The 26,959-nt window shown below is 43.1% G+C and overlaps 1 protein-coding gene and 1 long non-coding RNA gene across 5 annotated transcripts in view; one reads left to right on the top strand and one right to left on the bottom strand.

Annotated features, from left to right (window-relative positions):
• Positions 1 to 6,255: 6,255 nt before the first annotated feature.
• Positions 6,256 to 17,633, bottom strand: LOC138156464 (uncharacterized). The gene is made up of 3 exons (XR_011167155.1): positions 17,309 to 17,633; positions 9,473 to 9,616; positions 6,256 to 7,409 (listed from the first exon to the last, which is right to left on the bottom strand). It is a non-coding gene; the product is annotated as an uncharacterized lncRNA (long non-coding RNA).
• Positions 17,634 to 17,770: 137 nt separating this feature from the next.
• ANAPC5 (anaphase promoting complex subunit 5) overlaps positions 17,771 to 26,959 on the top strand; it is a 29,346-nt gene continuing 20,157 nt past the window's right edge. For all 4 annotated transcript variants that reach the window (XM_069081802.1, XM_069081801.1, XM_069081800.1 and 1 more), the window contains exons 1-3: positions 17,771 to 18,080; positions 20,866 to 20,945; positions 25,302 to 25,411. In XM_069081802.1, coding sequence (XP_068937903.1) covers positions 17,874 to 18,080; positions 20,866 to 20,945; positions 25,302 to 25,411 — 397 coding nt within the window. In that variant the 5' untranslated portion in view covers positions 17,771 to 17,873. The remainder of the gene's footprint in view (positions 18,081 to 20,865; positions 20,946 to 25,301; positions 25,412 to 26,959) is intronic.

Below are 26,959 nucleotides of genomic sequence, written 5' to 3'. Positions count from 1 at the left end.
AGAGAGAGAGAGAGAGAGAGAGAGAGAGAGAGAGAGAGAGAGAGAGATTGGGGGGAGAGAGAGTGCTTTTTTCCCCTTAAAAGCTGTGAAAGTTCTGAAAACACTTGTAGGTCCTAGGCACCTTTCCCCCTCCCCCTTCACTATTAATATGTATCCCCATTATTCTCCACAGGGTTTGAGCCTGAGCTATGGGGGGGGTAATATGTTCCCATGTGGCTGGGAGTGGGCTTGGTCGGTCCTTTTTCCTGCTCCTCCAAAGATTTTTCTAAATCTCTCTTCAATCCCTTTTTCATTGGACACTAAAGGGTAATTGCTGTTTCAAAGCTTCTCTCAATAACTCTAAAGATCTCATGCTTACGTAGACTATTGATCTTCAAATCAAGTTTAGAATGCACTTCTGGTTCCCTCTCTTAACTGTCCAAAACATTTTTTCTTTTTTCCCATAATTTTCCTCATCCCTACTGAGCCTCATCTCTTAGTGGTGGACATAACTGGCAGGATTTTACCAAACTATTACAGTTTGAATACCTGGGAGTCCTGCTCCCTCTAGGAATATCTGTATTCCTGTGCAAATGTATGCATTTACTCACCTGCCTCTTCCTCAAACCTTCCCATCTTCATGCACAAGTGAAAAAAAATCAAAATTTGAATTTTGGGGGACCTGTTTCTCTTTCCCATTGTGAGTCTTGGGGAGCTGAATTCTTCACCACTTCACTGTTTAATCAGTGTGGGCGGTGGGGAGCTCTACCCCAGCTTGCTCTCAGGCAATGCCTGAATGTTGACTTTTGGGGTGGTGAGTGGGGGTGGGGGTGGGGTGAAAGTCCTCAAAAGAACTACTGGCTGGCTTGCCAAATTTTTTTTTGTCATGAAGAGGTATTCTCTGCTTACTTCTAGTTTATTATGTAAGTGCTTTCTTAGGGACCTGCTTCTAGCCACGCCTGACTCAGGGGATCTGAGAGGCCTGTGAGTTCAAAAGCTGTGGTGGCCCTAGAGCAGTGTGGACTGATGGCAGGGGAAGCCTCTGCATTAGAGAGGATGGTCACTGGTGAGATTGGCCCACGCCTGTCCTTTTTACCCACAAACATGTACAAGGAGTAGTCGGACAGTATGGTACATGGGTGAAATGTGAACCTATTTCCCCGTCCATTAATAGCAGCCTTATCAAACTACTTCTGTTCTAACCAGGCATAAATATTAGACTCCCATCATGTTGTAACCAGAACTACAAGTTAAGTTACTGAATTCTAGTTATTCTGTTAATGTTATCTACTTAACATTCCTTTTAGACGATATGAACAAAAGAATACCTGATTCATATTGTACTACGAGTAGCCTTTTACTTTCCCATCACCACCACTTTTGGGGTTCTATACAAAAGCCACAACTCAAGTCACAGTGAATGGGGGTCTGGGTTTGTTAATGACTCAATCCAACTAATTAGAATTCCTTTTTTCCTGGGACTGAACCCTATCTATTGATCACAATACTTGGGAACCTGACAGGAGGGGTCCCTGTGGGCTTAGTGAACCATCCCTCCAAACTAGATTACAATCTTTATTTTAAGGCCATAAATTTTGTGAAAATTTCTTTAAAAAATAAAAACTTCTGTTAACATAAGTTAGATGATGACAGTAATAGTTTGGGGAAACCAGTGCTCAAGTCTCACTTTGCATATTCCTCATGCTGTGCACTCCTAAAGAAATTAGACTGGAATGGAAATTTGCAGTTGTCCAGTTTTGTTTTTTATTCCCCTAGATTTTTTTTTTAAAGCAAATGGGGTTAAGTAACTTGCTCAAGGTTACACTGCCAGTTATTTCTGGGTGTGGTGCTAAGTGTCTGATCCCGGATTCGATCCCAGGTCATCTTGACACTGGGGCCGGTGCTCTTACTCGCTGTGCTACCTGGCTGCCCCTATTCCCCTAGATTATAGATAGAAGACTATGACTTTAAAATGAATAATAATAATGAATTAAAACCCCTCTATTATACCTTTTGGTATGCACTGATTTTATTAATATTCATGCTCCCTTTTCCTCCCCACCCCAACTTTCCTCTGTTTTCTTCCCATTTGTTGACTTACCAAATCCTCTTTGAGGCTCCACAGGACATCCCAAAAGTTTTAGTGTCATACTAAGCTATTAGAGCCTTCTGCCTCCAGGTCCTGTGCTCTTTCTTATTCATGCCCATGCTGCCTCTGTGAGGGATCAATCCCTGAGGCACAGAGTTTGTATTAGTAAAAAGTAATGTTGCAAAGGTAGGTATAAACTTGTTATTCTCCTTGGTAAACCTTGACAAACTATGAATGTTTGGGTATAAACTTTTAAAGAGTGTTTTATGGATTTTTAAAAACTTAATTTTCATTCCTCAATGATTTCCCTTCCAGCCCCCAACACATAGACTCATAAAACTTTCTGTTTTAACAAAGAATTATTGTTGTTATTCAGTTGTTGATTCATATCCAACTCTTTGTGACCTCATGGACCATCGCACTGTAGGGTTAATGGAATATAAGATCTCCCCTGTCCATTAATAGGCCTATGTGACCACACGTGTTCCCCTTTTTTCCTGGGAACTGGGTGTATTTCCAGTTTTTTTTTTTTAAGCAATTGGGGTTAAGTAACTTGCTCAAGGTTACACGGCCAGTTATTTCTGCGTGTGGTGCTAAGTATCTGAGCCAGGATTTGATCCCCAGGTCATCCCGACACTGGGGCCAGTGCTCTTACTTGCTTAGCTACCTGGCCACCCCTATTTCCAGTTCTAAAGGTACTGAATCACACAGAGCCCTTCAGGTGAAAATATTCAGGGAAATTTATATTGCCTTGGGAGAGGAACTTGCCTGAGGGGGAGCTTGCTTATGGTGAAACTTGCTTGCAGGAAGACTTTCACACTTTTTGGTACTAAGCCAATTAGGTACTGAGTCATGTGGGTTGTGATGCCTTCCAGCTCTGAGCCTATTAGTTGAAAACTATATATACTAGGAGGCTGATATTTTGCTTTGGGAGCTCACTCATTGGAAGAATGTTTCTTTGTGATTTGGTCAGATGAGACTCTGGGTAGCCATTGTTAAGGAGTCCCCCAGCTGTGCCTGAACCCAGATGTTGGTGTTCCTGGTCTGGTGATCAGGTATCTATTACTCTGTTTACATAGTTGGAGCCCTGTCTGTTAGATTCTTTCTTGGATACTCACTTCTTTCTACTTATCTGTCTGTTAAAATAAGATCATTAACCCCTTTAAAGCTATCTTTCCTTTAGAAAAGCAGATTAAAAAACCTGTGCTAGCAGGACATCCTGGGTGTGCTAGGGTGCTTGCTAACACAAGCACATCAGGCCCTTCTATCCTCTACTATTTCCCAAAGTCTGTCCATGCTCATGTCCATTTCTTCCATGATACTATCCATCCATCTCATCCTCCACTGTCCTGTTCTTCTTTTAACTTCAATTTTCCCCAACATCAGGGTCTTTTCTAATTAATTCCATCTTCTTATTATGTGGTCAAAGTATTTAAGCTTCAGCTTCAGTATCTGAACTTCCAGTAAATAGTCTGAATTAATTTTTTTAAGTATTGACTGATTTGAACTTCTTGTCCAATGGACTCTCAAAAATCTTCTCCTGCAACACAATTCAAAAGAGTAGATTCTGCAACTCTCAGCTTTCCTTATAGCCCAACTCTCACAGCCATACATCACTACTGGAAAAACCATAACTTTGACTCTACAGCCCCTTTTCAGCAGGGTACTGTCCATATTTGCCATAACTTTCTTCCAAAGAGCAAGTGTCTTTTCGTTTCATGGCCCCAATTGCCATCTGCAGTGATCTTTGAGTCCAAGAACATAAAATCTGATATTGTTACCATTTCTTTTCCCTCCGTTTGCCAGGAAGTGATGGGACCAGTTGACAAGATCTTAGTGTTGTGAGACTTTTTTTTTTACGTTAAGCTTCAAGTCAGCTTTTACTCTCTTTTGTCCTCACCAAGAGGCTTCTTAATTCTTTTTCACTTTCTACCATCACAGTGGTGTCAACTGCATATCTGCGATTATTGATATTTCTCCTGACAACCTCAATTCCAGCTTTTGATTCATTTAGTCTAGCATTACATATGATGTACTCTGCATATAAGTTAAATAAATAAGGTGACAATGTACAACCTTGTTGTACTCCTCTCTCACTCTTAACCCAATCAATTGTTCCATGTTCAGTTCTAACTGTTGCTTCTTGACCCGAATACAGATTCCTTATGAGACAAGATGATCTGAGATTCCCATCTCTTTGAGGACTTGCCACAATTTGTTGTGATCCACACAAAGACTTTAGTGTAGGCAATGAAGCAGAAGTTTTTCTGGATTTTTCTTGCTATCCCCATAATTTAGAGAATGTTGGCAATTTGGTCTCTAGTTCCTTTAGTCTCTTGGAAAACCAGCCTGTTCTTCTCATAATTCTCAGTTCACATATTGGTAAAGACTATAGTTTGCTCACTCTTACGCGTAACCTTGCTGGCATGTGAAAAGAGTGCAATAGCAACATTCTTTGGCATTGCTGTTCTTTAGGATTATATAAACTGATTTTTACCAATCCAGTGGCCACTGTTGATTTTCCAAATTTGCTGGGATATAGAGAGTGCAGCACTTTAATAGCATCATCTTTTAGGATTTTAAATAGCTCAGCTGGAATTCTCTCACTAGTCATTACTAGCAATACTTTCTTTTTTTTTCTTTTTCAAATGCTTTATTAACTTCTGATTTACATCATTCATTTCCACCAGATTTTGAGTTATAAATTTTCTCCCCGTTTTTCCCCTACCCACCGCCCCCAAATAGCATATGCCCTCCTCCCATCTGCTCTCTCCCATATTTTCTCCCATACCCCTTTCGACTTTTCCAGTGGATCTCTATGCCCCAGTGCCTGTATATCTTATTTCCCAATTACCTAGCAATACTTTCTAAGACCCACTTGACTTCGCCCTCCAGGATGCCTGGATCTAAATGAGTATCCACACCATGGTGGTTATTGGTGATGCTAAAATCTTTCTTATATATTTCTCCTCTTCTTAATTCCACCTCTTCTCATCTCTTCTGCTAATGTTTAGTTCCTACAATTTTTGGCTTTTATCATGCCCATTTTTGCATGAAATGTTGCCTTGATACTTGAATTTTCTTGGAGAGATTTCTTGTCTTTCCTATTCTATTATTTTCTTTTATTTCTTTGCATTGTTCAGTTAAGAAAATCTTCTTATCTCTTGCTAGTCTGTGGAATTCTGGATTTCACTTGGGTCTATCTTTCCCTTTCCTTCTTCCCTCAGCTATTTGTAAAGCCCCATCAAACAGTCATTTTGCTTTTTTGCTCTTCTTTTTCTGTTCATTGTTGCTTCCTCCTCTACATATTGTTAACCTCAGTCCATAGTTCTTCAGACACTCTATCTACTAGCTCTAATCCCTTAAATCTGCTCATCATTTCTGATTCATATTCATAAAGGATATTATTTAGGTCACACCCATATGGTCTGACAGTTTTCCCTACTGTCTTCAATTTAAGACTGAATTTTGCAATAAGAAGCTCACGATCTGAGCCACAGTCAGCCTCAGGTCTTGTTTTAACTGACCATGCAGAGCTTCTCCACCTTTGACTGCAAAGCGTAGAATCAAACTGATTTTAATATTGAACATCTGGTGATGTCCATGTGTAGAATTGCCTTCTGGGTTGGTGAAAAAGAATGTTTGTTATGCCCAGCAAACTCCATTTGTCTTTCCCCCGATTAGTTTTGTACTCCAAGGCCAAACTTGCCTGATGTTCCAATTATCTTTGAATTTCCTACTTTAAAATTCTAATCCCCTATGATGAATGTGACATCTTTTTGAGGGTGTTATTTCTAGAAGATGTTGTAGGTCTTCATAGAGCTGATCCACTTTGGCCTCTTCAGCATCAGTGGTTAGAGCATAGACTGGTATCACTGCAATGTCGAATAGTTTGCCTTGGATTCAAACAGATCTCATTCAGTCATTTTTGAGATCATACCTCAGTACTGCTTTTCTTCCCCTTTTATTGACTATGAGGGCTACTCCATTTCTTTTTTTCTTTTTTTTTTTTTTTGCTTTTTGGAGGGGGAAGGTAGGGCAATTGGGGTTAAGTGACTTGCCCAAGTTTACGAAGCTAGTTCTGTGTTAAGTATCTGAGGCCAAATTTGAACTCAGGTCCTCCTGATTCCAGGGCTGGTGCTCTATTCACTGAGCCACCTATCTTCCCCTACTCCATTTCTCCTAAGGGATTATTGCCCACAGTAGTATGTGTAATGATCATCTTAATTAAATTCACCCATTCCTGTCCAATTAAGTTCACTGACACCCAAGATGTCAATGTTAATGTTTCCATCTCCTGTTTGACCATATCCGGCTTACCTTGGTTCTGAGACAAATGAAAAACCTGAGAGACAGAGTTTCTGGGTAATTAATAATGAGTTTATTAATTAAGCTAGCTAATAATCAATAAATTGATGGTCAGTGGTTTTTCTCTGTAACCAAAGACCTAATGGAGACAATGAATGTTTTAAATATAGTTTTTTTTTGAAAGGGAATGTCCCTGACAGGAGAAATCAACTCTAATTGGTGAACAATTAATGAGAGGGTGGGCATATTAATGAGGAGGTGAGCTAAAAGTCTTTAGCTCCTCCTGCTAAGGATGTGGCTTGATCATGAAACTCAGCTGCCTCCACCAATCTGGACAGAGGAATCCATCTCCACTCAGACCACTCTGGTTGATTTTCTCCTTCACGGAGTACAAGGGCATAAGTTCATTGCTTTGGGGCTGGAATGCACCTAGATTGGATACTGTTTACACTCTAAATAGAAGTAAGGTCCTCCTAGTTGAGTGTGGTCTTGGCCAAGATTAAAAAGCATGTGGTTCCAGGAGGATTTGGACAATCTCATCTATCAGCCTTGTCCTTCAGAGACTGACTAACCTCTAGGTCCTGGGCCCTTAATGAGGAAATAGAAAGTGAAAACCTTCAATCCCACTTTAATAATTGGCTATAAATACAATATAAAGACAATTTTGTTCAGTTCATAGATCTTACATCCCAGGTTCCTATGCAATATTGATCTTTGTAGCATTGGGCTTCCTTTTGTTACCAGACACAGCTACAGCTGAGCTTCCTGTGGCCCAGCCACTTCATTCTTTTTTTTTTTTTATTTTTTGGAGGGCAATTGGGGTTAAGTGACTTGCCCAAGGTCACATGGCTAGTTTTTGTGTTAAGTGTCTGAGGCCAGATTTGAACTCAGGTCCTCCTGACTCCAGTGCTCTATTCACTGTGTCACCCTGCCGTCCCCAGCCACTTCATTCTTTCTGGAGTCACTTGTAGTTGTCCTTTGCTGTGAAAAATAGTGTGCTTCAGTCTGTATTCATACTTCATCCATTCTTTCTCTAGAGGCAAATCACATTTTTCATCATGAGTCCTTTGGGATTGTCTTGGATCATTGCATTGCTGAGGATAGCTAAGTAATTCACAGTTGATCATCATACAATATTGTTTCATATTTCAATACTGTTTCTCTGTGCAATGTTCTCCTCACTTCACTTTGCATCAGTTTATTTAACTCCTTCCAGCTTTTTCTGAAATCTTCCTTCTTATCATTTCTGATAGCACAATAGTATTCTTTTACAACTTGTCCAGCCATTCCCTAATTGATGGTCATCCCTTCAATTTCCAATTTTTAGCCACCACAAAAAGAGCAGTTATAAATATCCTTATACAAATAGGTCCTTTCCCCTTCTTTTTGTCTCTTTAGATAGAGACCCAGCAGTAGTATTGCTGGATCAAAGAGTATGCACAGTTTTATAGCCCTTTGGGGACAGTTCCAAATTGTTCTTCAAAATGGACCAGTTCACAACTCCACCAATAGTGTATAAGTGCTCCAGTTTTCCCATATCCTCTCTAATATCTATCATTTTCTTTCTCTGTCATATTAGCCAATCTGATAGGTGTGAAGTTGACCTCAGAGTTGTTTTAATTTGCATTTCTGTAATCAATAGTTATTTAGAGAATTTTTTCATATGACTCTAGATAACTTTGGTTTCTTTGACTGAAAATTGCCTGTTCATGTCCTTTGACCATTTATCAATTGGGGAATGACTTGTATTCTGACAAATTTGACTCAGTTCCCTATATATTTGAGAAATGATGCCTTTTACAATAGCTTTTCAATGAAATACACTGATTGTAATAGTGCAAGAACATAAAACATTAAAAACATTACAGGTTTTTGCCAGTAGCTTAATTGCTTCTTTGGTACAAGGCCATTTAGAATAATGAAAGCAAAGAAGAATAGAAGCAACCAGTTTTTGAGATTTAATTATCAGTGTCCTGAAGTTACAGGGTTTCCCATAAAATGAGCCCTCCATTGCCAAGGCTAGGAAATGTGAAACTGCTTTGAGTTGTTTTGTCAATCTGGTTTGACAAGGACTATTTAACCATCAACGAAAAGCAGGTAGTACTTGAATCAAGTACATACCATGTGCTGGGCATGGGTAGGAAAGAGAGCATATCATAATGATTCTACATGAGATGCTAAGAATGTGTTTCTGATGGGTTCTGATCAGACTCAGAGATCTTAAAATTTCAGATCCCAAGATCACTGTCTGATACCAGCATCTGGGAATAATGCCTTTTCTTGGCCTGTTCCAATAAGAAGTTAGTCTTTGTAGGAGAAAAAGAGAGGAGTGAGAGGAAAAGGGGAGGAAGGGAAGGAAGGAGAGAGAGACAGAGAGAGACAGAAAGACAGACAGAGAGAGAGAGAGAGAGACAGAGACGGAGACAGAGAGAGAGGGAAGGAGAGGGGAAGAGAAGGAAAGGGAGAGAAAAGAGAGAAGAGAGAGAGAGAGAGAGAGAGAGAGAGAGAGAGAGTAGATGAAAGAGAGTTGTAAATCTACATCTAAAATAATTAAGTTCAGCCCATAAATAAGAATGGCAACTTCCATTTGCATAATGCTTTGTGGTTACAAGATGCTTTGTCCACATCATCTAATTCTGAGCACAGAAGAATCCTGTGAACTTTCACAAATTTTAATTTTCAAAGAATTAAAGCCACAGAAGGCTCCCCAGCAGCCACCAAGCCCAACTCATAGCTAGACAGTAATTTCCTCTCCTCTCCCTCCAGTGGGGGAGGGGGTCCTCCAGGCTCCTGGGGCAGCCCACCCCACTTTGGGACAGCTCTCATTTGAGAGAGTTTTCCCGGACATCCTCCTTAAACTCACCTCCTCGTTACTTTGTTCTGCTCTCTGGGACAAAGCAGATAAAGCTAATTGCTTCCACGTCTTATTTAACTGAAGTCTTTCCCCCCATCTCCCCAAGACAAGAAAGCGACTCTAAGTCTTCTCTTCTCTAGGGTAAATGCCAGCCAGGAAGTTTGACTGACCATCCATGGCCTGAGCTGAAGGCCCTGGTGCTTTCCTGGTTATCAGCATCTTCTGGGATCAGACCCACTTACAGTGCTCCAGTAGTGTTCTGATGAGGGTAATGCCAATCTCATTTTGGTCCCATTTTACAGATGAATACAATGAAGTCAGAGAGTTCATAAAATGGTAGAGCCAGGTCATCGAGTGGTTGATATCTGCATAAAAACTTGTATATTCTAAAAAAAACACACACACACACAAATTATGGTTGTTTCTGCCCTTTTGGAACCCAATCTTACCATTTTCCTTTGCACAAAAGCATCAAGAACATTAAAGAGGCAAGGCCTGTGTTTGGTAGTTCAGCCAACTATTCCAGAAGAATTTTCTGTTATGCCAATGATGGGGGCAGGGACTGCACCCATGTTTGTAATGGTACAGGGAACTCCCAGATGAAGACATACCTGCTACCAATGCAAGTCGGCCACTCACAGTCTCAGAGTGTGACCCTAGCCCACTGACTGAGAGGTTCAGTGACTTGTTCAGGGTCACCTAGCCAGTAAGTGTCAGAGGTGGGATTTGAATACAGGTCTTTCTGGCTTCACAGCTCATGCTTTAGTCTTGTGCCCCACTAAAGAACAGGAGTTAATATGCTGTGAGAGGAAAGTGCCATAAGCCTATCCATTAAACAGAGTCCTGCTTATATATCGATCTATTTTGAAAATCACCCATTCATCATCTTAAATTATAACCTTGATTACAACTGTTGTAATGTCAAGGAAATGCAGGAGGCATGAAATTCACAATTCTGGAAATTAAGCATATTATCTCTTGCTGACAAGTTCTAATGAAGAGGAGGACAGTCAGCTTAAAGAAACAAATTATTACAGTTGGCACCCAAAGTGTAAACTGGGCCTGAATGAATCAATTTGCTAATTGATCTTCTCCACTGCAGCTGGTGACATTTCTTTTCTAGGGGATGGTGGGGCTTGTGAGCAGATGAGAAATATCTGCGTTCCCCAGGGAGGGAGTTCAGGTCACTTTTTGTGCCTTAACGCTGGAATGTTACCTTGTGTCTGGAATTCTTTAGCCGTGCTTGTCAGGGAATAGATTATGTTTCTCCAGTGGCTCAGTTAATTATCCAGAACTTTTCGGTATTGATTGAGCCAGGAGATGATCTGATCCTTCAAAGTCAGTGTTCACTCAACATCAAAGATCTTTTCCTCCCTGGGGGCTCAGTTTCTAGGTAATGTTGCATTTTCTCGGGATGTTCCAAGTTTGTGTATGTATGTTCCCAGGAGAATTGGTTCATGTATTACATTTTCCTTGGGAAGCCTCTGCTGGGTAATTCATGTTTAGTACCATCACAGTGATGATCTATTTTCCCTAACACGTTGTCTTAGAATTGCCCAACAACCATAGCTGGAGTTTGTAATTTTCCAAAGTATCCGCTCTTGCTCAGCTGACATCAGCAGCAGGTAATGCATGATTTCTGCCACACTGCTGGCTTTCCCATCTGTTGCGGGAGGCGAAGCCTCAGTGCAAACACTTTGCTCCTGGTGTATCACTGCCTAACGGGAGATGTGAAGAATGAGTGATGGAAAAACCCTGCATTTGGTATGCACCATGGTATGTGCATGGCGCATGTCCTCATCCAGTTCCTTGAAACACTACAAAATTCACTGCATGGTATTTGGTGTTTGTGTGTTTCTCACCTAACTCTGTGAACTGATCAACAAGCATTTATAATGTTCTCTGCTTGGCCCTGTGCTAGGTGCTCAGGATATAGCTTAACCCCGATTGCCTTGAAAAAGGTGGGGGGAGTGCCCAGGCTAGTACCATGGAGATCTAGGCTTGGTCCTGTGCTGTTTGAAATTTTCATCAGTGCTTGGAAAAGGCACAGATGGCCTGCTTGCCATGTTTTCAAGTGACACAGAGCTCAGTTTCCTTACTCTGTGGAGGGGCATCACTATCCAGCTTCTTGCCTCTGGAGACATCTTTGACTTCCCTCTTCCTCACCCCTCCCCGCTCTCCCACCAGATCCCATCAGTCAGTGTGTTTCATCGATTCTACCTCAAGACCGGCTCTTGAATTTGCCTCCTTTGCACTCCCGTGGACAGCACCCTAGTTCAGGCCCCTCTTGCCTCTTGTCTGCTTTCATCCATTCCTCTCATAGCTATCAGAATAATCTTCCTAAAGCACAGGGACAATCATCGCGTTTTCTTGTTCAGATTCAATGACTACATATTGCCTCTATGATAAAATACAAACTCCTTACCTTGGCATTTAAAGTCCTGTGCAACATGGCTTTAACCTGCCTTTCCAGGCTTCTGTTACTCCCTCAGTTTCAGGTACTCTGTTCTGGCCAAACAGGTCCACCTTCTATTTCCCCTACTTGACTCTCCATCTCCCATCTCCCATATCCACACCTTTGCACATGCTGCCTCCCACGCTTGTGATGCCTCCTCCTCACCTCCGACTCAGAGAATCCCTAGGTCTCTCTGTACGCCATTTCCAATGGGAAAACTTTCACAACCTCCCCGCCTTGAGCTGTTAGTGTTCTTTCCCTTTTCCTCATATTATCATACATATAATTATCTCTTAATATGTTGTATCTTCTCCCCTTGGAATGCAAGCCTCAAGATGTCAGGGACTGGGTTTCATTTTGTTTTCTAGTCCCAGTTTCTGATACAGCAACTTGCACAAAGTGGGTGCCCAGTGAATGCTTGCTGAATCGGATCAGTTGAATTGAATGACAAAATAATCAAAAAGAGCTTGATAGGCTAGAACATTGGGTTGAATTTAAAAAGATGAATAACAACCAGTCAACATGTATTTATTAAGGGTATACAAGAAAAAAAATCCCTGCCCTCTAGGAGCTAATAACCTAATGAGGGGAGACATGTGTGTACATATGTGTACATACACATGTACACAGTGTACATGCATGTAGAGACCCACATGCAGTGCATTGGGATGGAAAAAGAAATATATGCACACATATTGTTTCCTTTCACTAGATTATTGTGTGTATGCACACACTACCTACCTACCTACACATATACACACACAAAATAGATACAAGGTAATTTGGGGGGGAAAATCAAGAAAGGTTAGATGTACATCTCCCACCCCAAATTGCTCTGCATGTCTTTTATGCATATTTTGTACAAAGTATACTCTGGCCCTTTCTACCAGAGCCCAACAGGCTTTATCTGCCCCTTAGGGCTCTGGGGTATCCTAAGGAGTTTTGGGGGGTGGCTCTTTTCTATTTCCACCAGTTCAAACCCATACCAGTTATGTTCCCCTCTTGTCAGGGGAACATTGCTGAATTGGATCAAATAAGGTATCAAAAAGAACTTGATAGGTTAGGACGTTGGGTTGAATTTTAAAAGACGAAGTTGAATATCAACCATTCAATATGCGTTTATTAAAGGCATACAAAAAAAGGTTCCTTTCCTCTAGGAGCTTATAACCCAGTGAGGGGATACAACACATGTATACATGCATGCATGCATTTATTTAAGTATGTATATCTATGTAAAACACAATGTGTTGATATATGCATATACACATGTGTTATCTCCCTCAGTAGAGTATTATATGCATATGTGTATATATGTATACATGCATGTATATATGCGTGCACACATACAGACAGATATACATACACACACAAAAGAGATATAATTTTGGGGGGAAGGCAGAAGAAAAGTTGGAGGTAGAAGGTGATACTTTAGCTGAGCCTGAGGGAACAAATGACCATGTCACCTCAGTCCCATTTAAGCACTTAATACCAATTAGCTTTTACAAAGGGATATTAACTGCAAAGTTCTAGTAAGAAACATTATATAAATATTTCCCCAATAGAATGCATGCTTCTTGAGGGCGGAGGCTTTTTCCAGTGTTTGTATCTTCAGCACCCAGGACAGTGCACTCCCCTCCCCCCCACTCCCCCCCACCCCCTAGTGTATATTTAATTAAGATTTGTTGTTGATTGATTATTGGATTCTCTTGGGAGGAATGATTATTCCTCCTTCAAATGTAAAAAAAAAAAAAAGAATACAGTGAGTGTTTGTGAGAGAATGTTACAATTATTTCAATGAGATCTCTTCTTTTTTTTTCTCCCCAAACTGGTGATTTTATTAGCATATGGAACTCCCTTCGCTGATGGGCATTAGGAACTCCTCTGCAACTAATTGTCTTAGACAGTTGGGTGGGAACACCAAGAGGTTAAATGACTTTGCCATTCCCACAGCCCAGACTGTCCTGACTTCTACCCACTAAACCAAACTGCGCTTCTATCCAGTATCTGAAATGTGCAAATTCTTGGTGATGATAATAATAATTATAGGTAATATCTTACATTTATATAGTGCTTTATGGTTTGTAAATCACTTCACACTTTGTTCAATCTTATTATCAGTGATTGACCTTTCATGCACTCTACAGGTAGAATGAACAAATAATTTAACCCATTCCTATTTAACTCAGTTTCTCTATCTGTAAAATACAGACAATAGTAGTTATTACCTTGTTGTTACTGTTTTCAGTCATGTCCGACTCTTTGTGACCCCATTTGGGATTTTCTTGGCAAAGATACTAGAGTGGTTTGCCATTTCCTTTTCCAGATCATTTTACAGATGAGGAAACTGAGGCAAACAGGGTTAAGTGACTTGTCCAGGGTCACAAGTTGAATTTGAACTCAGATCTTTTTGACTCTAGTACCAACACTCTATCCACTGCACCACCTTCAGTTATTACCTAGGTCAGTATCAATTTCAAAATTTAGCTTGGGAAGGAGAAATGAGTTGAAAGGGAAAAAAATGAGGTAAAAAAACATGTTAGGATTAAGACAAAAAAATGGATAAACACTGTGCTTCTGGATGATTGTCATTTACTAGTCCTTCCCACTTTCCCTGCCTATGCTATTTCTTGTGCTAAGGCGAGGACATGAAGATAGATCAGTTTCAGACATTGATTTAACTGGTTCTAAATGTTTAAAAGCTGGTCATCCTAGTGTTTTGTCACCATGTCAGTCCCTCTCTGGCTGCTCCTTTGAAATGGGGTTGTTTTTATTTCAAGGAATACAGTTTTTCTCCCCAAATTCTGTTATACCTAAAGTATTCCCTCTCACCCCAATGGAACTATACAATTATTCCAATCACTGGAGCCTTCTCAGACAATTCATATTTATTGCTTGTATAGCACCTGTTTTAATGGGCTCTCATACAAACATTATGGATGCAGTATCTCTTTAAGAGCCAAATGCAATATTGAGTAAATGGTAGTTTTTAGACTCCTTTTGGAGACACTATAGAGACTAATAGATTGAAAGAAGTTGAAGAAACTGTTTTCCTTCCTTTGCTGAAGAGAAACTAGAAAAAAACAGAGGGGTAAGGGGGGCTGCTAGGTGGCACAGTAAATTAGAGCACCAGCCCTGGAGTCAGGAGTATCTGACTTCAAGTCCAGTCTCAGATAGTTAAAACACACACACACACACACACACACACACACACACACACACACTAGCCGTGTGACCTTGGGCAAGTCACTTAACCCCAATTGCCCTACCTCCCCCCTCCAAAAAAGCAAAAAAAGAAAAAGAAAAAAAACAGAGGGAAAAAGATGGAGAGTCCTTCTTTCTTCATGGAACTATTTTAATCTTTATCGTGAAAAGAGGATAAAAGGAATTTTTGAGATGAGAACTTGTCTGGCATCTTGAGTAAACTGAATGGTGAAACTGTTTCCAGAAGTAAGGAAAAAATAGTCTGCAATTACAGTGATGGCTAGAAGTGATTCTGGCTATGGTCTCTGGCATAGTTAAAATACTATAGTTACTTGTGTTTTGCATTATTATTTATTATTAATAACTTACTAGGAGATAAGGAGTTTTGATGTATTGAGGGTTAGAAACAACTGTTTATGAGAAAAACAGGTTCCTTCAGTTTGTTAAACAAATAATAGTTGATGAACCAGAGTGGGGGCTCTGAGCTTAGTTGGTTATTTTAGTAATTAAAGAGAAAATATCCAAACTTCCCCTGAATTACCATAGAGTTGAAAATTATAAGATAATATAAGAATGAGTCAAGTAGCAGATTGAGGGGTGAACAATTGAGAATATTTAACCTCTTTGTATTAGCTTGTTATACATGCAATAGAAACTATTTATAACATTATATCTTTTATCGCTCAAGAGCCCTCATCTGTCAGTCTATCTTTACAGTGTTTTTGGAAGCCTGGAAAAAGAAAATGATATTTAAGTAAATTTCCTATTCTCTCACTAGGAATCTAATTTTCTTCTCTTCAGCAATTTCCATTGATATGTAAGCATGCCCAGTTTTACCCTGTTGCTGACATGCTAAGAAAAACATTTGGTTTTTCAAAACTTTTATTCATAAAAATTTTTGTTGATACTGATAATACTATTAAACAATGAAGTTAAGAAATAATTATACAATCAAGCTATTAACATGTATTTATTAGGCACCTGTTGTACCAGGCACAATACTAGCACTTGGAAAAAAAAATAATGAAACGATCCCTACTTTCTAGGACAAAGAGTGTAGGTATTTTTAACTTCCTCAGTTTTTTTTAACTTATTGTTGTGGTTATGATTCACATTTTTTATTATTCCTGCTCATAAAAAATTTAATTATTTTTAAAAATCTTTCTTAAAATTTTCTCTGCAGGTGGAATTTGTCAATTTATAGATAGTTCTGCCATACTGAAGATGAGCAAATAGTCTCACTGGAGCCTTAAGACAGAATTAATCAAGCAATGAATTAAAAAGTATTTACTGAATTACTACATAACAGGCACTGGGCATACAGAGCCAAAAATGAATCCAACTCTGCTTCTCCAGGAGCTTAGAAGCTCTTATCTACATGCAGTAGCATTTGGAGTACTGTTTACCAGGGATGGACAACCTCCAGGCTTGAGGCCACATGTGGCCCTCCAGGTCCTTGGGTGTGACCTTTGGATTGAGTCCAAGTTTTACAGAACAAATCTTTTTTTTTTTTTTGCTGCTTTTTGGAGGGGGGAAGGCAGGGCATTTGGGGTTAAGTGACTTGCCAAGGTCACATGGCTAGTAAGTGTTAGGCAGGATTTGAACTCAGGGTCCTCCTGACTCCAGGGCAGGTGCTCTATTCACTGCACCACCTAGCTGCCCCAACAACTCCTTTTATTAAAGGGATTTGTTCTGTGAAGTTTGAATTCAGTCAAAGGGCTGCACTTGAGGGCCTACAGAGCCACATGTGGCTGTGTTTTTAGGTGGAGTAGTATAGTGTTGAAAAACCTGGATTTGGGGATGAGGACAGAAGTAGATTCAAATCTGCCTCTTCTCTTACTGGCTGTGTGTTATTCTGTATCCCATACTGGGCACTTAATACAGTAGGTGGCACCACTGTGTATAGAGCCCTGACCGAGAGACAGGATGACCTGTATTCAAATCCAGCCTCAGACACTAAATAGCTGTGTCACCCTGGGCAAGTCACTTGACCAGTTTACCTCAGGTTTCCTCATCTATAAAATGGGGATAACAGCATCAGTATTGTTGTAAGGACAAAATGACACATTTGTAAAGTGCTTTGCAAACTTTAAAGCACTATATAAATGCTAGCTATCATGTTATTATTACTATTATTAATATTTCCTTCCTTGATAAGGTTGTTGTAAGGCACAAATAAGATACGGTATTTAAACTGTTTCGAAGGCATTAAGGGGATATTTGAATATTATTTTTATTATTACTAGAGGCAGTGTTTGCATGGTGGCTAGAAAGTCTAAGTTGAAACAAAGAAGGCCTGAGTTCAAATCCTGCCTCTGATCCATGTTGCCCATGTGACCCTGAGCGGCACACTTGATCTCTCAGAGCTGCAGGCAATTCTCCAGGGCCATAAATGGTAAAGAAAGCGCCGGAGTTTTCTCACCTGTTCCCCGTATCAATGACTTCACAGGTCCATCTGGAACAGCGGATTGAGCCCTGGGCCTGAGTTCTAATCATACCAGCTGTATGACCCTGGGTCACTTAACCTCTTCCCAAAATTGTAAAAAATCGATGCTTATAGCACCCACCTCCAGGGTCGTTGTGAGGATCAAATAGGAAAACATTCGTAAAGCGCGAGGCACAGCGGGCCCTATGGCGTGACTACGTCACGTGGGCCTCCCAGGCCCTCATCTCCCGGCCGGAGCCTCTTTCCCAGGGGGACCCTTTAACTCCCTCCCACTTCAGCGCTGGTTTCTATGGGGATGTAATCCGGCAGCGCACAGCTCTCGCCCAACAACTTCCACCTTCCCGCTTCGGGTTCTGCTTTCTGATTGGTAGGCTGCCTCCCACCTGACCCGGCCCGGCCTCCCTGGTTGGCTGTCGCGGGCAGAAGCCGGCCGGAAGTGCTTGGTTTCCCGGGTTACGGCGCTGCGCGCGGCCCGCCGTTACCGCTGGAGGAGCCGGGGCTCCGAGAGTCGCCGCTGTGGGCGGCGGCGGGGGCGGCCGCCATGGCGAGCGTGCACGAGAGCCTCTACTTCAATCCCATGATGACCAACGGCGTGGTGCACGCCAACGTGTTCGGCATCAAGGACTGGGTGACGCCCTACAAGATCGCCGTGCTCGTGCTGCTGAGCGAGATGGGCCGCGCGGGCGGCTCCGCCATCGGCCTGCTGGAGCGGCGGCGGCTCAACCAGCTCCTGCTGCCGCTGCTGCAGGTGATGCGCGCGCGCCGGCCGGGGGCGGCCCGGGGCGGGGGTCCCGCCGGCCCGGGCCCAGCCCACCCACGTGCCAGCCCTCCGGGCCGCCCCCACCCAGGCGCGGGGAGGGGGAGCCCCAGGATCCCCGCCCTCGGGGTGACTGAGTACGCCTGCCGGGCGGTGGCCCGGGAGACACCGTCTGCAACATGTATTAAGCACCCACTGGGCGCCAGGCACCGTGCTGAGCGCGGGGGTACAAAGACAGCGCCTGCCCTCAGGGAGCTTAGAGTCCACCGGGCAAGAGAGGAGGGGAACCAGGTTGTTAGGCACCGGGCTAAGTGCTGGGGGTACAGAGAAAGGCCAAGACAGCGCCTGCTCTCAGGGAGCTTACAGTCTAGGGGAAAGAAGGAAGGAAACTACGTGCCAAGGACTGTGCTGAGGCAAAGACAGCCCATGCCCTGAGAGAGCTTATGGTCTGGCGGGGAGACCACATGTAAACAACTGTATACTAACAAGCTGTAGACAGGGAAGCTGGAAATAAAGACCTGGAAGGCCCTGGAATTCAGAGGGTTTGAGAAAGGCTTGTCCTCTAAGGTGAGATTTTAGCCGAGAAAGGAAGGTAGTTAGGAGACCCCCGTGTTGACCCCAGAGGGAGGCCGGGAGCTGCAGTATGATGGGGGGGTTGAGGGGGGGGAGCACGTGCCTTGGTCCCCGTTTCACAGCTGGGCAGTCTCACCCTGAGCGCAGAGCGCGTGCCTTCCATTGCACCTTGGCTGGTGCTTTTTCTACCATTGCAGTTTTCCAGCCCTTGACTGGCCATCTTGTGGGAGGAGGGAAGACCCCCCCCAGGAGGGGAGGCTTCGGAGTCCCAGAGAAGGTCCCACCTGGTGAAAGCTGACCAAAGTGGGATGGTGGGATGGGGGGCAGGGTGGGGGACTGACCCCTGCTGAGAATGGGGGGCAGGGGGTGTGCTGTGGGTCAGTTCAGCCAACAAACATTAAGTTCTTAATACATGTCAGGCATGTTGGACTTTGAGTGAGGGAGACCCAAGTCCAAATTCTCTCTCTGGCACATGGTAGGTGGGTGACCCATGGCAAGTGAATTCAACCTCCCCGTACCTCAGTTTCCTCCTCTTTAAAATTGGTACAATAATAGCACATGTCTCACAGGGTTGTTGTGAAGGTGCATCATTAAATAACTAATGGCAAATAATAGTCATCATTTATGTGGTGATTTAAGGTTGACAAAGCATGTTAGAAACATCCCATTTAGCCTTATGGGAAGTAGAGGCTCTTATTGTCCCCATTTTACAGATTGGGAAATTGAGGCACACACAGGTTAAGTTATTTGTTGTATCAACTACTAGATGTCTGAGACTGGTTTTGAACTCAGGGCTTCCTGACTCCAGGCCTGTTGCTCTCTATCCACTTTGACATCTATAACACTTGTAAAACCTGAAAGCATGTAAATATAAGCGATTTTCCCTGTTTTGTAGGAGAGGATCCTGACCCTCAGAACTGAAGTGACTTGATCATTTAAAAAAAAAAAATCGTGGGCTGGGTCGGCTAGGTGGCACAGTGAATAGAGCACCAGCCCTGGAATCAGGAGGACCTGAGTTCAAATGCAGCCTCAGACATTTGATCACACTTACTAGCTGTGTGACCTTGGGCAAGTCACTCAGCCCAATTGCCCTGGCTCCTGCCCCCCCCCCCCCCATCGTGGGATTTTGAGCTGGGAGGGACCTCTTTCATCTTGCAGATGAGGAAACAGACCTGGGGAGTAGAGGGAAGGAAAGAGAAGGGTCTCTGTAGCTTCACTGTGTAGGCCATCTAAAGGACCTACCACTAGCTGGAGAGTTCTGTGTGGGACTCACTCATGGCCAGTCTGATTGGGGGCTTTCATGTGTATGACTTCTGCTTGGCATTTACTACCTTCTTCCTGCTGGTGGCCCTGTGACATCTTTGCACTGGTCCCCTTTCCTGTCCTGAAATGGCTACTAGGCCAGGCCCTCATCTGCCCCCTAAGACCCTTGTGGTGACACTGGACTCTCCTTTCCGTTCCATCCTCCCCCCAGATACAAAGAAGATGTGTGCTTGGCAGGGCTGTGGACCACTCACATGAAAGGAGTCCTTTGTTTTAAAAAGGTTTAGGGTCTTTTTCCCTACACTTGTTGCAGTAATTTTCCCAAGCACAAGTCTGATTGTGTTAACTTTACTGCTCAAGACCTAGTTTATCCTAAAGTTGGACCTTTGGGTTAAAATGTCAGCTTTGCAGCTCAGCATTTAAAGCTTTCCACAGCCATCTTCCCTTTCTGAGTGTGTTTCATGTTGTTCTGCTTCATGTGCCCTGTTCTGGCTGGCTGGCCTGCTTCTTTGTGGGTTAACCTTTATACCTGACGTTCTCTCCCTGCAGTCCCCAATTAGAATTCCCAGCTCCCTTCTAGGCTTTGCTCTTTTTCTACTTCCAGTCAGGAGCCTGTCTTGACCCCACCCACGCCCCCATTTGTTAGCCCTCTGTCCCCCCCTGATGATCATTTGTTCACTTACCTATTCATATGTTTCTCCTGGAGCCTGGAAGCTCCTTGAGGGCAGAGCTTTGTGCTTTTTGTCTTTGCATGCCCAGCACTTAGCCTTGTGTCTGACGGGATAGGTGCTTGAGTAAACCTTCTTGGTTTAGGTCAGAAGAGGCAGATGAGCTCACAATCTGGAGGGTTAAGGGAGGAGAGGAACCTGACACATGGCTGAACCAGCCGCGTGTCAATGCTGAAACTCAGATCTCCTTCTCCATCTTTAATGTCACCCAGGGACCCGATATGACTTTGACTCGGCTACACAAGGCAATTGATGAATCCTGTCCACAGCTGGCAAATTCAGTTCAAATCAGGTAAATCCCCCTTTTTCTAGTATCAGTTTGAAGAAGTGTTCAGGTGGACAGGAATGAAAGTAAACCCTGGGCACTTTTGATAGTGTTGTTTCATTGAAGCTAATAAGGTAAGGTTTTCATGTTAAAAAGATTCATTTCTTTATGAATGCTTTGAAAAACAGAACTAAACATCTCTACCTTTGCTGTATGACTTTGATAATTATCTAAAAAGCCAAAATAATTTAGGGCATGAGTGGCAGGTGATTTAATGCTAAGACTAGTTCAGAGCCATTGGGAGGGGACTCTGTGGGGGCTGGGGTGGGGTACCAGACACAGATCATGGTTTAGTCGGTGTGGGACACACCTCCCCCCAGTGCAGGTCTGTAGCTTCTCTAGAAGCTTGGTTGGCTGGGACCCTGGGGTGCCTTACCCCGGGTCACACAGCCAGGAAGGGTCTGCCTCAGCTACTTTTCTTCCAGGCCAGTCCTTGCTCCCCTGGCTGTAGCCAGGGCAGATGTTACCATATCCATTTTGCAGATGAACCTGAGGTTCACAGAAGCAAAGGCATGCTTGATGATTGAGATTGTTGACCTAGATTTGTTGATGTCTTTTATTTTTATTTTTCTTCTTATGCCACTCACTGCCCCTTCCCCGTGTTTCCTCTCTTCTCTTCTCCCCCAAACCTTGTAACAAAGAAAAATGGTTAAGCAACATTAGTAGATGTAGTTTGAAGGCCAAAGGCTGTAGAGCTGGACATGGTGGCCTGCATCTAATCCAAGTCCTGATTGTATAGATGCAGAAACTGAGGCTGGACAGGTCAGGTGAGATGCTTGACATCACCTTGACAGCCCCTTGTCAGCGTCTCTGGCCCACCCTCCCAACTCCAGGCCAGCGCTCCAAGGAGTCCCAGTGCGAGCAGCACTGCTGCTGAGCTGGTCTCTTCTCCTGAACGCTCCTTGGCTCAGAAACGTTTGTTTTAGGCCTTTCTGGCAGGGCTGTCACACAAGCAGTAGCTAGAGGTTTGCTTGCTTTAAACATTCCTCTCTTTCTGGAAGGAGGATTGGATGTTGTCTTTGTGGCCCCAGTGCCTCTGCTGGAGTCTGGGGCATGATGGGGGCTTGGAAATTCTAGATGAGTGAGAGCTGAAGAGTTGGCAGAAGAATTATGGGCCTTGTTAGCAGCAGCTCCCAAGGTTCTTTGTTCTGCGGGGTCTTCAGTGGGTGGCTTTCCCTCAGGTCAGTAGGCAAAAGGTCTGAGGTGAGAATAACAGTAACTGACATTAATTTGAGCACTTATTATGTGCTGGGCTCTGTGCCAGGTGCTTTACAGATATCATTGTTGATCCTCACAACTCTGTGAGGCAGGTCCCATTATTATCATTCCTGTTTTACAGATGAGGAAACTGAGCCCAGGGTCACAAGTAGTGTGTCCAAGGCCGGATTTCAGATCCATAAGACAATTAAAGACATTAGTGGTAATGAGGGGGAGCTGTGAAGTCAGAAAGTGCTTTTTCACCATTCACTTAGGACAGATGAGGAAGCAGGCGGCTCACATCAGTTTGGAAGGTGAAAACTACCTCCTCCTCCTTCCTCCTCAGGGAGATTGTGCACATGCTCCGTTCCCTGGGTCTCCTTTGTCACTGTTTGCAGCTCAGTTCGTTCTGCCTTAGACATTGCTTTGTTTTCTCTGTAGACTCAAGGGCAAATCCAGCTACCCAGTACACAACACACAAACCCACATGCACATACACACGTTCTCTCCGCCCTGGGTTTCTCTCCCAACTCTGGTCTTGTTTCTGAAAATCCCTTTCCCTTGCTCTCGTCATTCCATTTATGAGGCACAGAAGCTGGAGACTTTTCCTTTTGAGGGATTGGGGTACAGTACAAAGGCTGAAGCACCCCAGGACCTGAGTTCACATCCCAACTCTGGCTCACAGTAACTCGTGTGCCCTTGGGCAAGTCCCTTGTGGGACCTCAACTTTTTCCTCTCAAAAATGACCGAGTCCAACTAGTTGATCTGGAATTTCCCTTCCAGATCTAAGACCTATGTAGTGGGGGTTTTTTGTTTTTGTTTTTTAGGGAAAAATATGTAGCTAGATGGTTCAGTGGTAAGAGTACTGGGCCCAGGGTCAGGAAGATCTGAGCTCAAAAGTGACCATAGATACTTATTATCTGTGTGACCCTCAGCAAGTCACTTAACCCTGTTTGCCTTAATCTGCTGGAGGAGGAAATAGCAAACCACTCCAGTATCCTTGCCAAGAAAACCCCATAATTGGGCCCAGAAGAGTCAGACATGACTGAACAACAATAAAATGACCAAGATGCATTTTATAGAGAGATTAAACATTTAAATGATTAAAACGGTCAGTTCAGTGAAATTAAAATCGTTTGAAGGTACTCAGAAAGTCTTTTGATAAACTCCATAATTTGAAATAGTGGGGAAAATACTAGCATGAAACTCAAGAGATCTGTTTCTTCCCTTAGCTTGCTTTGTGACTCTGGGCAAGTCACTTTCCAACCTGGGCCTTAATTCCCTTGGCTTCAAAAGGAGTGATTTGTATCAGACAATTTCTAAGAGTTCTTCCAGGTCTCAGATTTTGTCCTTTGGTTTTCTTGCTGTTTTTCAGTCATGTCCCAACTCTGTGACCACATTTGGGGTTTTCTTGGCAAAGGTACTGGACTGGTTTGCCATTTCCTTCTCCAGATCATTTTTATAGATGAGGAAACTTGAGGCAAAAAGGGTTAAGTGACTAGTCCAGAGTTTACTGTGTGTTTGTTCTGATTTTCTTTTTAGAACTACTAAGTACTGGATTTGAGATATATATACACATACATATACGGAATTCATCTGCTTAGTTTTATAGGTAAAGCCTGTAAAATTTTACATAAGGCCTGGTGAGATCAAGGGTATCAAGGCTCTTGGCCAAGGTCCCATAGTTAGCAAGGTCTCTGGTATCTTGGTTTATTGTTTTGTTCTCTATCACATTTTCTTGAGTCAGCAACAGATAAATAAATCTTTGCATAGCTCTCTCTCCCTTTTTTAAAGGAAGTTTCTTGCTGTCTTTTGTTTTTATATAACATTCATTTCTGAATAGTCGACTCCCAACCCCAGATCAGAACATCCACCCTGTAACAAGCCTTTCCCTGCTTTTCCCCCTAAGGTAGTGAGGACACCTGATTGGCTGAGCCCACATGGAATGGTTGAGCAGCTGGGAACTCCTAAGCTCAGTAGATCCAGTTGAATTGCAGGCACCTGTCACCACACCTGGTGCCTTATCTTTTTTTTTGCCTTTTTTTTTTTGATGGGCAATTGGGATTAAGTGACTTGCCCAAGGTCACATGGTTAGTAAGTGTTAAGTGTCTGAGGCCAGATCTGAACTCAGGTCCTCCTGACTCCTGGGCCAGTGCTTTACTCACTGTGCCACCTAGCTGCCCTTGGTGCCTTATCTTTAGCTAACATGATCTTTTGGTAAATTTTGTGGCACTAAAGAAATTGACCTGGGATATTGTTTTGTGGGAATGTGGAAATAATATTTTTGGAGATTTTGTTGTGTCAGCTTGTCTTCCAAATAGTTTCTTTAAAAAAGCACATTTTAAAATAATAAATTTAGCAACACTTAACATAAAAACACAATGCAGAATTAGATCCCATATAAAACCATTAGACCTATAATACTTGATTTTAAAAGTAGTCACATAAATGGTCATCATTCATTCTTTCCAGTAGTGCTTCATTTGTGTATTTGGTAAGTTTTGTTGCTTTTTGTTTCTAGTCTGTACATTTCATATGTTCTTGGGCCTTTGCATCACTTAGTACAGATTCCATTTTATTGTATTCATAGTTATCTATTTTATAGGATGTTCTGTTCTGTTACATTGATATAGAATGATGGTCGTATTCTGCCAGTGGATATCAGTTCAGCAAGCATTTATGAGTGTGCTCGGCTTTGGGGGTACAAAACCAAAGATGAAAATTGAGTAGTCCCAGCCTTCAAGGGGTTCATGTTTTACTGGGACATGTGTCACATACACCTCAAGAAGCAGAGAGATTGCTTCTGGATCTTGGCTTTTGTAATTCATGCTGTTGTATTTCTGTATGGAGAGTGCCTTTCTTTTCGTATCCTTTGGATATAGTTCTGCCTCTGGGTTCTTGGGATTCATGTCTGATCAGCTATGTGCCTCTTCTCTGAATGAAGAGCAGCCCCTCCCCCCCCCCCCGGCTCCCCTGAAATGTCCTTCCTCCCCAAGGCTTCCCCCTCCCCACTGCAGTGTAAGAGAGTGGCGACGTGGGTTGGCCTAGATTCCCTTGTGAAACATGGAATGGTTGAGGTGTTATGGCATTTTACAAAAATGAATTGATCTAAATGTTTTTGCTCAGGATCAAGCTCATGGCAGAAGGGGAGCTGAAGGATATGGAGCAATTCTTTGATGACCTTTCAGATTCCTTCTCTGGAACTGACCCCGAGGTTCACAAGACAAGTGTCGTAGGTATGGCCTGCGCCAGGAACGCCAGAGCGTGAGTGCCTCTGTGCATAGGCTGCCCCGCGCCAGAGCGTGAGTGCCTCTGTGCATAGGCTGCCCCCCGCCAGAGTGTGAGTGGTTGTGTGCATAGGCTGCCCCCCGCCAGAGCGTGAGTGCCTCTGTGCATAGGCTGCCCCCCGCCAGAGCGTGAGTGCCTCTGTGCATAGGCTGCCCCCAGAGCACACAGCTCTTTGCTGTATCACATCTTCGTGGCATTCCAACGGAGCCAGCAGGTTCTTTGTATCAGCCCCTGCCTTTGAAAGCTCTGTCTGATAACAGTCCATAGCAAGCACCCTATCTATGCCCTTGTCTAATCTCAGAGTACTAACTTTATTAGTGGGGAGGAAGGGCAGCCCTCTGATTTCATCGATAAGGAAAATTTCTGGTGTGGAAGATCCCTCTACTGAAGGGGATCAGCAGCTTCCCTGTAATCTGCAGATTTAGGGAGCTCCCAGGTTAAGGCCTTCTCTCTGGTCAAGGCCAGTATATGTCAGAGTCTGGACCTGAACGCAGAGCTTTGTGCTTCCAGGGTTGGCCCTCAGTTCACTCCACTGTACTGTTTCTCCATTGAAATCTCAGGTTCAAGTAGAAGAGTCTTTATTCCAGATCATCTCGGCAGGTTACTGCTCAGCACTCACCCCTGTCCATTTGTCCTGTGCCCTCCTTTGCACTCATGCATCAGCCTGCTCCTCCAAGCTCATGTGTGCAGGGAAACAGAAAAACCCTCCAGTCTTTCAGGGGCTGCTCCCATCCAGTGTCCCAGAGTTTTCCACAGAGGACTGATAGTAGCTGAACTTTATAAGCATAGGAATGATGTCTATTCAGTTTGACCTGGGGATTAATGCAGTTTTAAATGAAATTTAAATGGTTTGTGTTATTCAAAATTTCTGTCATCTGTATTTAAAGATCACTATTCAATTTAGCAAACTTTTGTCTGGAGCCTACTAATTGTAGGTTGCCTGAAGATCATTTAGCATGATGGCTAGAAGGCCTTCTAGTTACAAATGTTGCCTCAGACACATACTACCGTGTTTCCCCGATAATAAGACCTATCCCGAAAATAAGCCCTCCCCTTACTGTGTAAGATTCCTCTAAAATAAGCCCTCCCCCCAAAATAAGCCCTATTGAGATTGCTACTGTAGTGAAGGTGATCCCCTGCGCTACACGCTACATTACGGTACCCTCTGTATGCACCGTACCCCCCCCCCATGAAACGTACGCCGCGCTCCGAGCTGCATCCAATCAGAGCTGCAGCAGTGAGCGCATCATCCTGTTCTTTATTGAATTCATTATTGAATAAAGGTACTTTTTTGTTCACATTTACCTGTTTATTAAAATTGCTGTCAATGTTCATTAAAATAAGCCCTCTGGTGTTTTTCTGTCCAAAAAAATTAATAAGACAGTGTCTTATTATCGGGGAAACACGGTAGATGTGTGTCTGTGTCCAGGTCACTGAATTCTCACTGCCCAGGGCAGTTCTCTTGCTGCTCTGGATCCACAGAGGGGATTTCCATA

Source organism: Petaurus breviceps, unplaced genomic scaffold (assembly GCF_028583685.1).
Source record: "Petaurus breviceps papuanus isolate PSGF00001 unplaced genomic scaffold, PetGlider_PUasm1.0 99, whole genome shotgun sequence".
Classification (NCBI taxonomy): domain Eukaryota; kingdom Metazoa; phylum Chordata; class Mammalia; order Diprotodontia; family Petauridae; genus Petaurus; species Petaurus breviceps.
The sequence above is the reverse complement of the archived record's forward strand: the minus strand, read 5'-3'. Positions and strand labels throughout refer to the sequence as shown.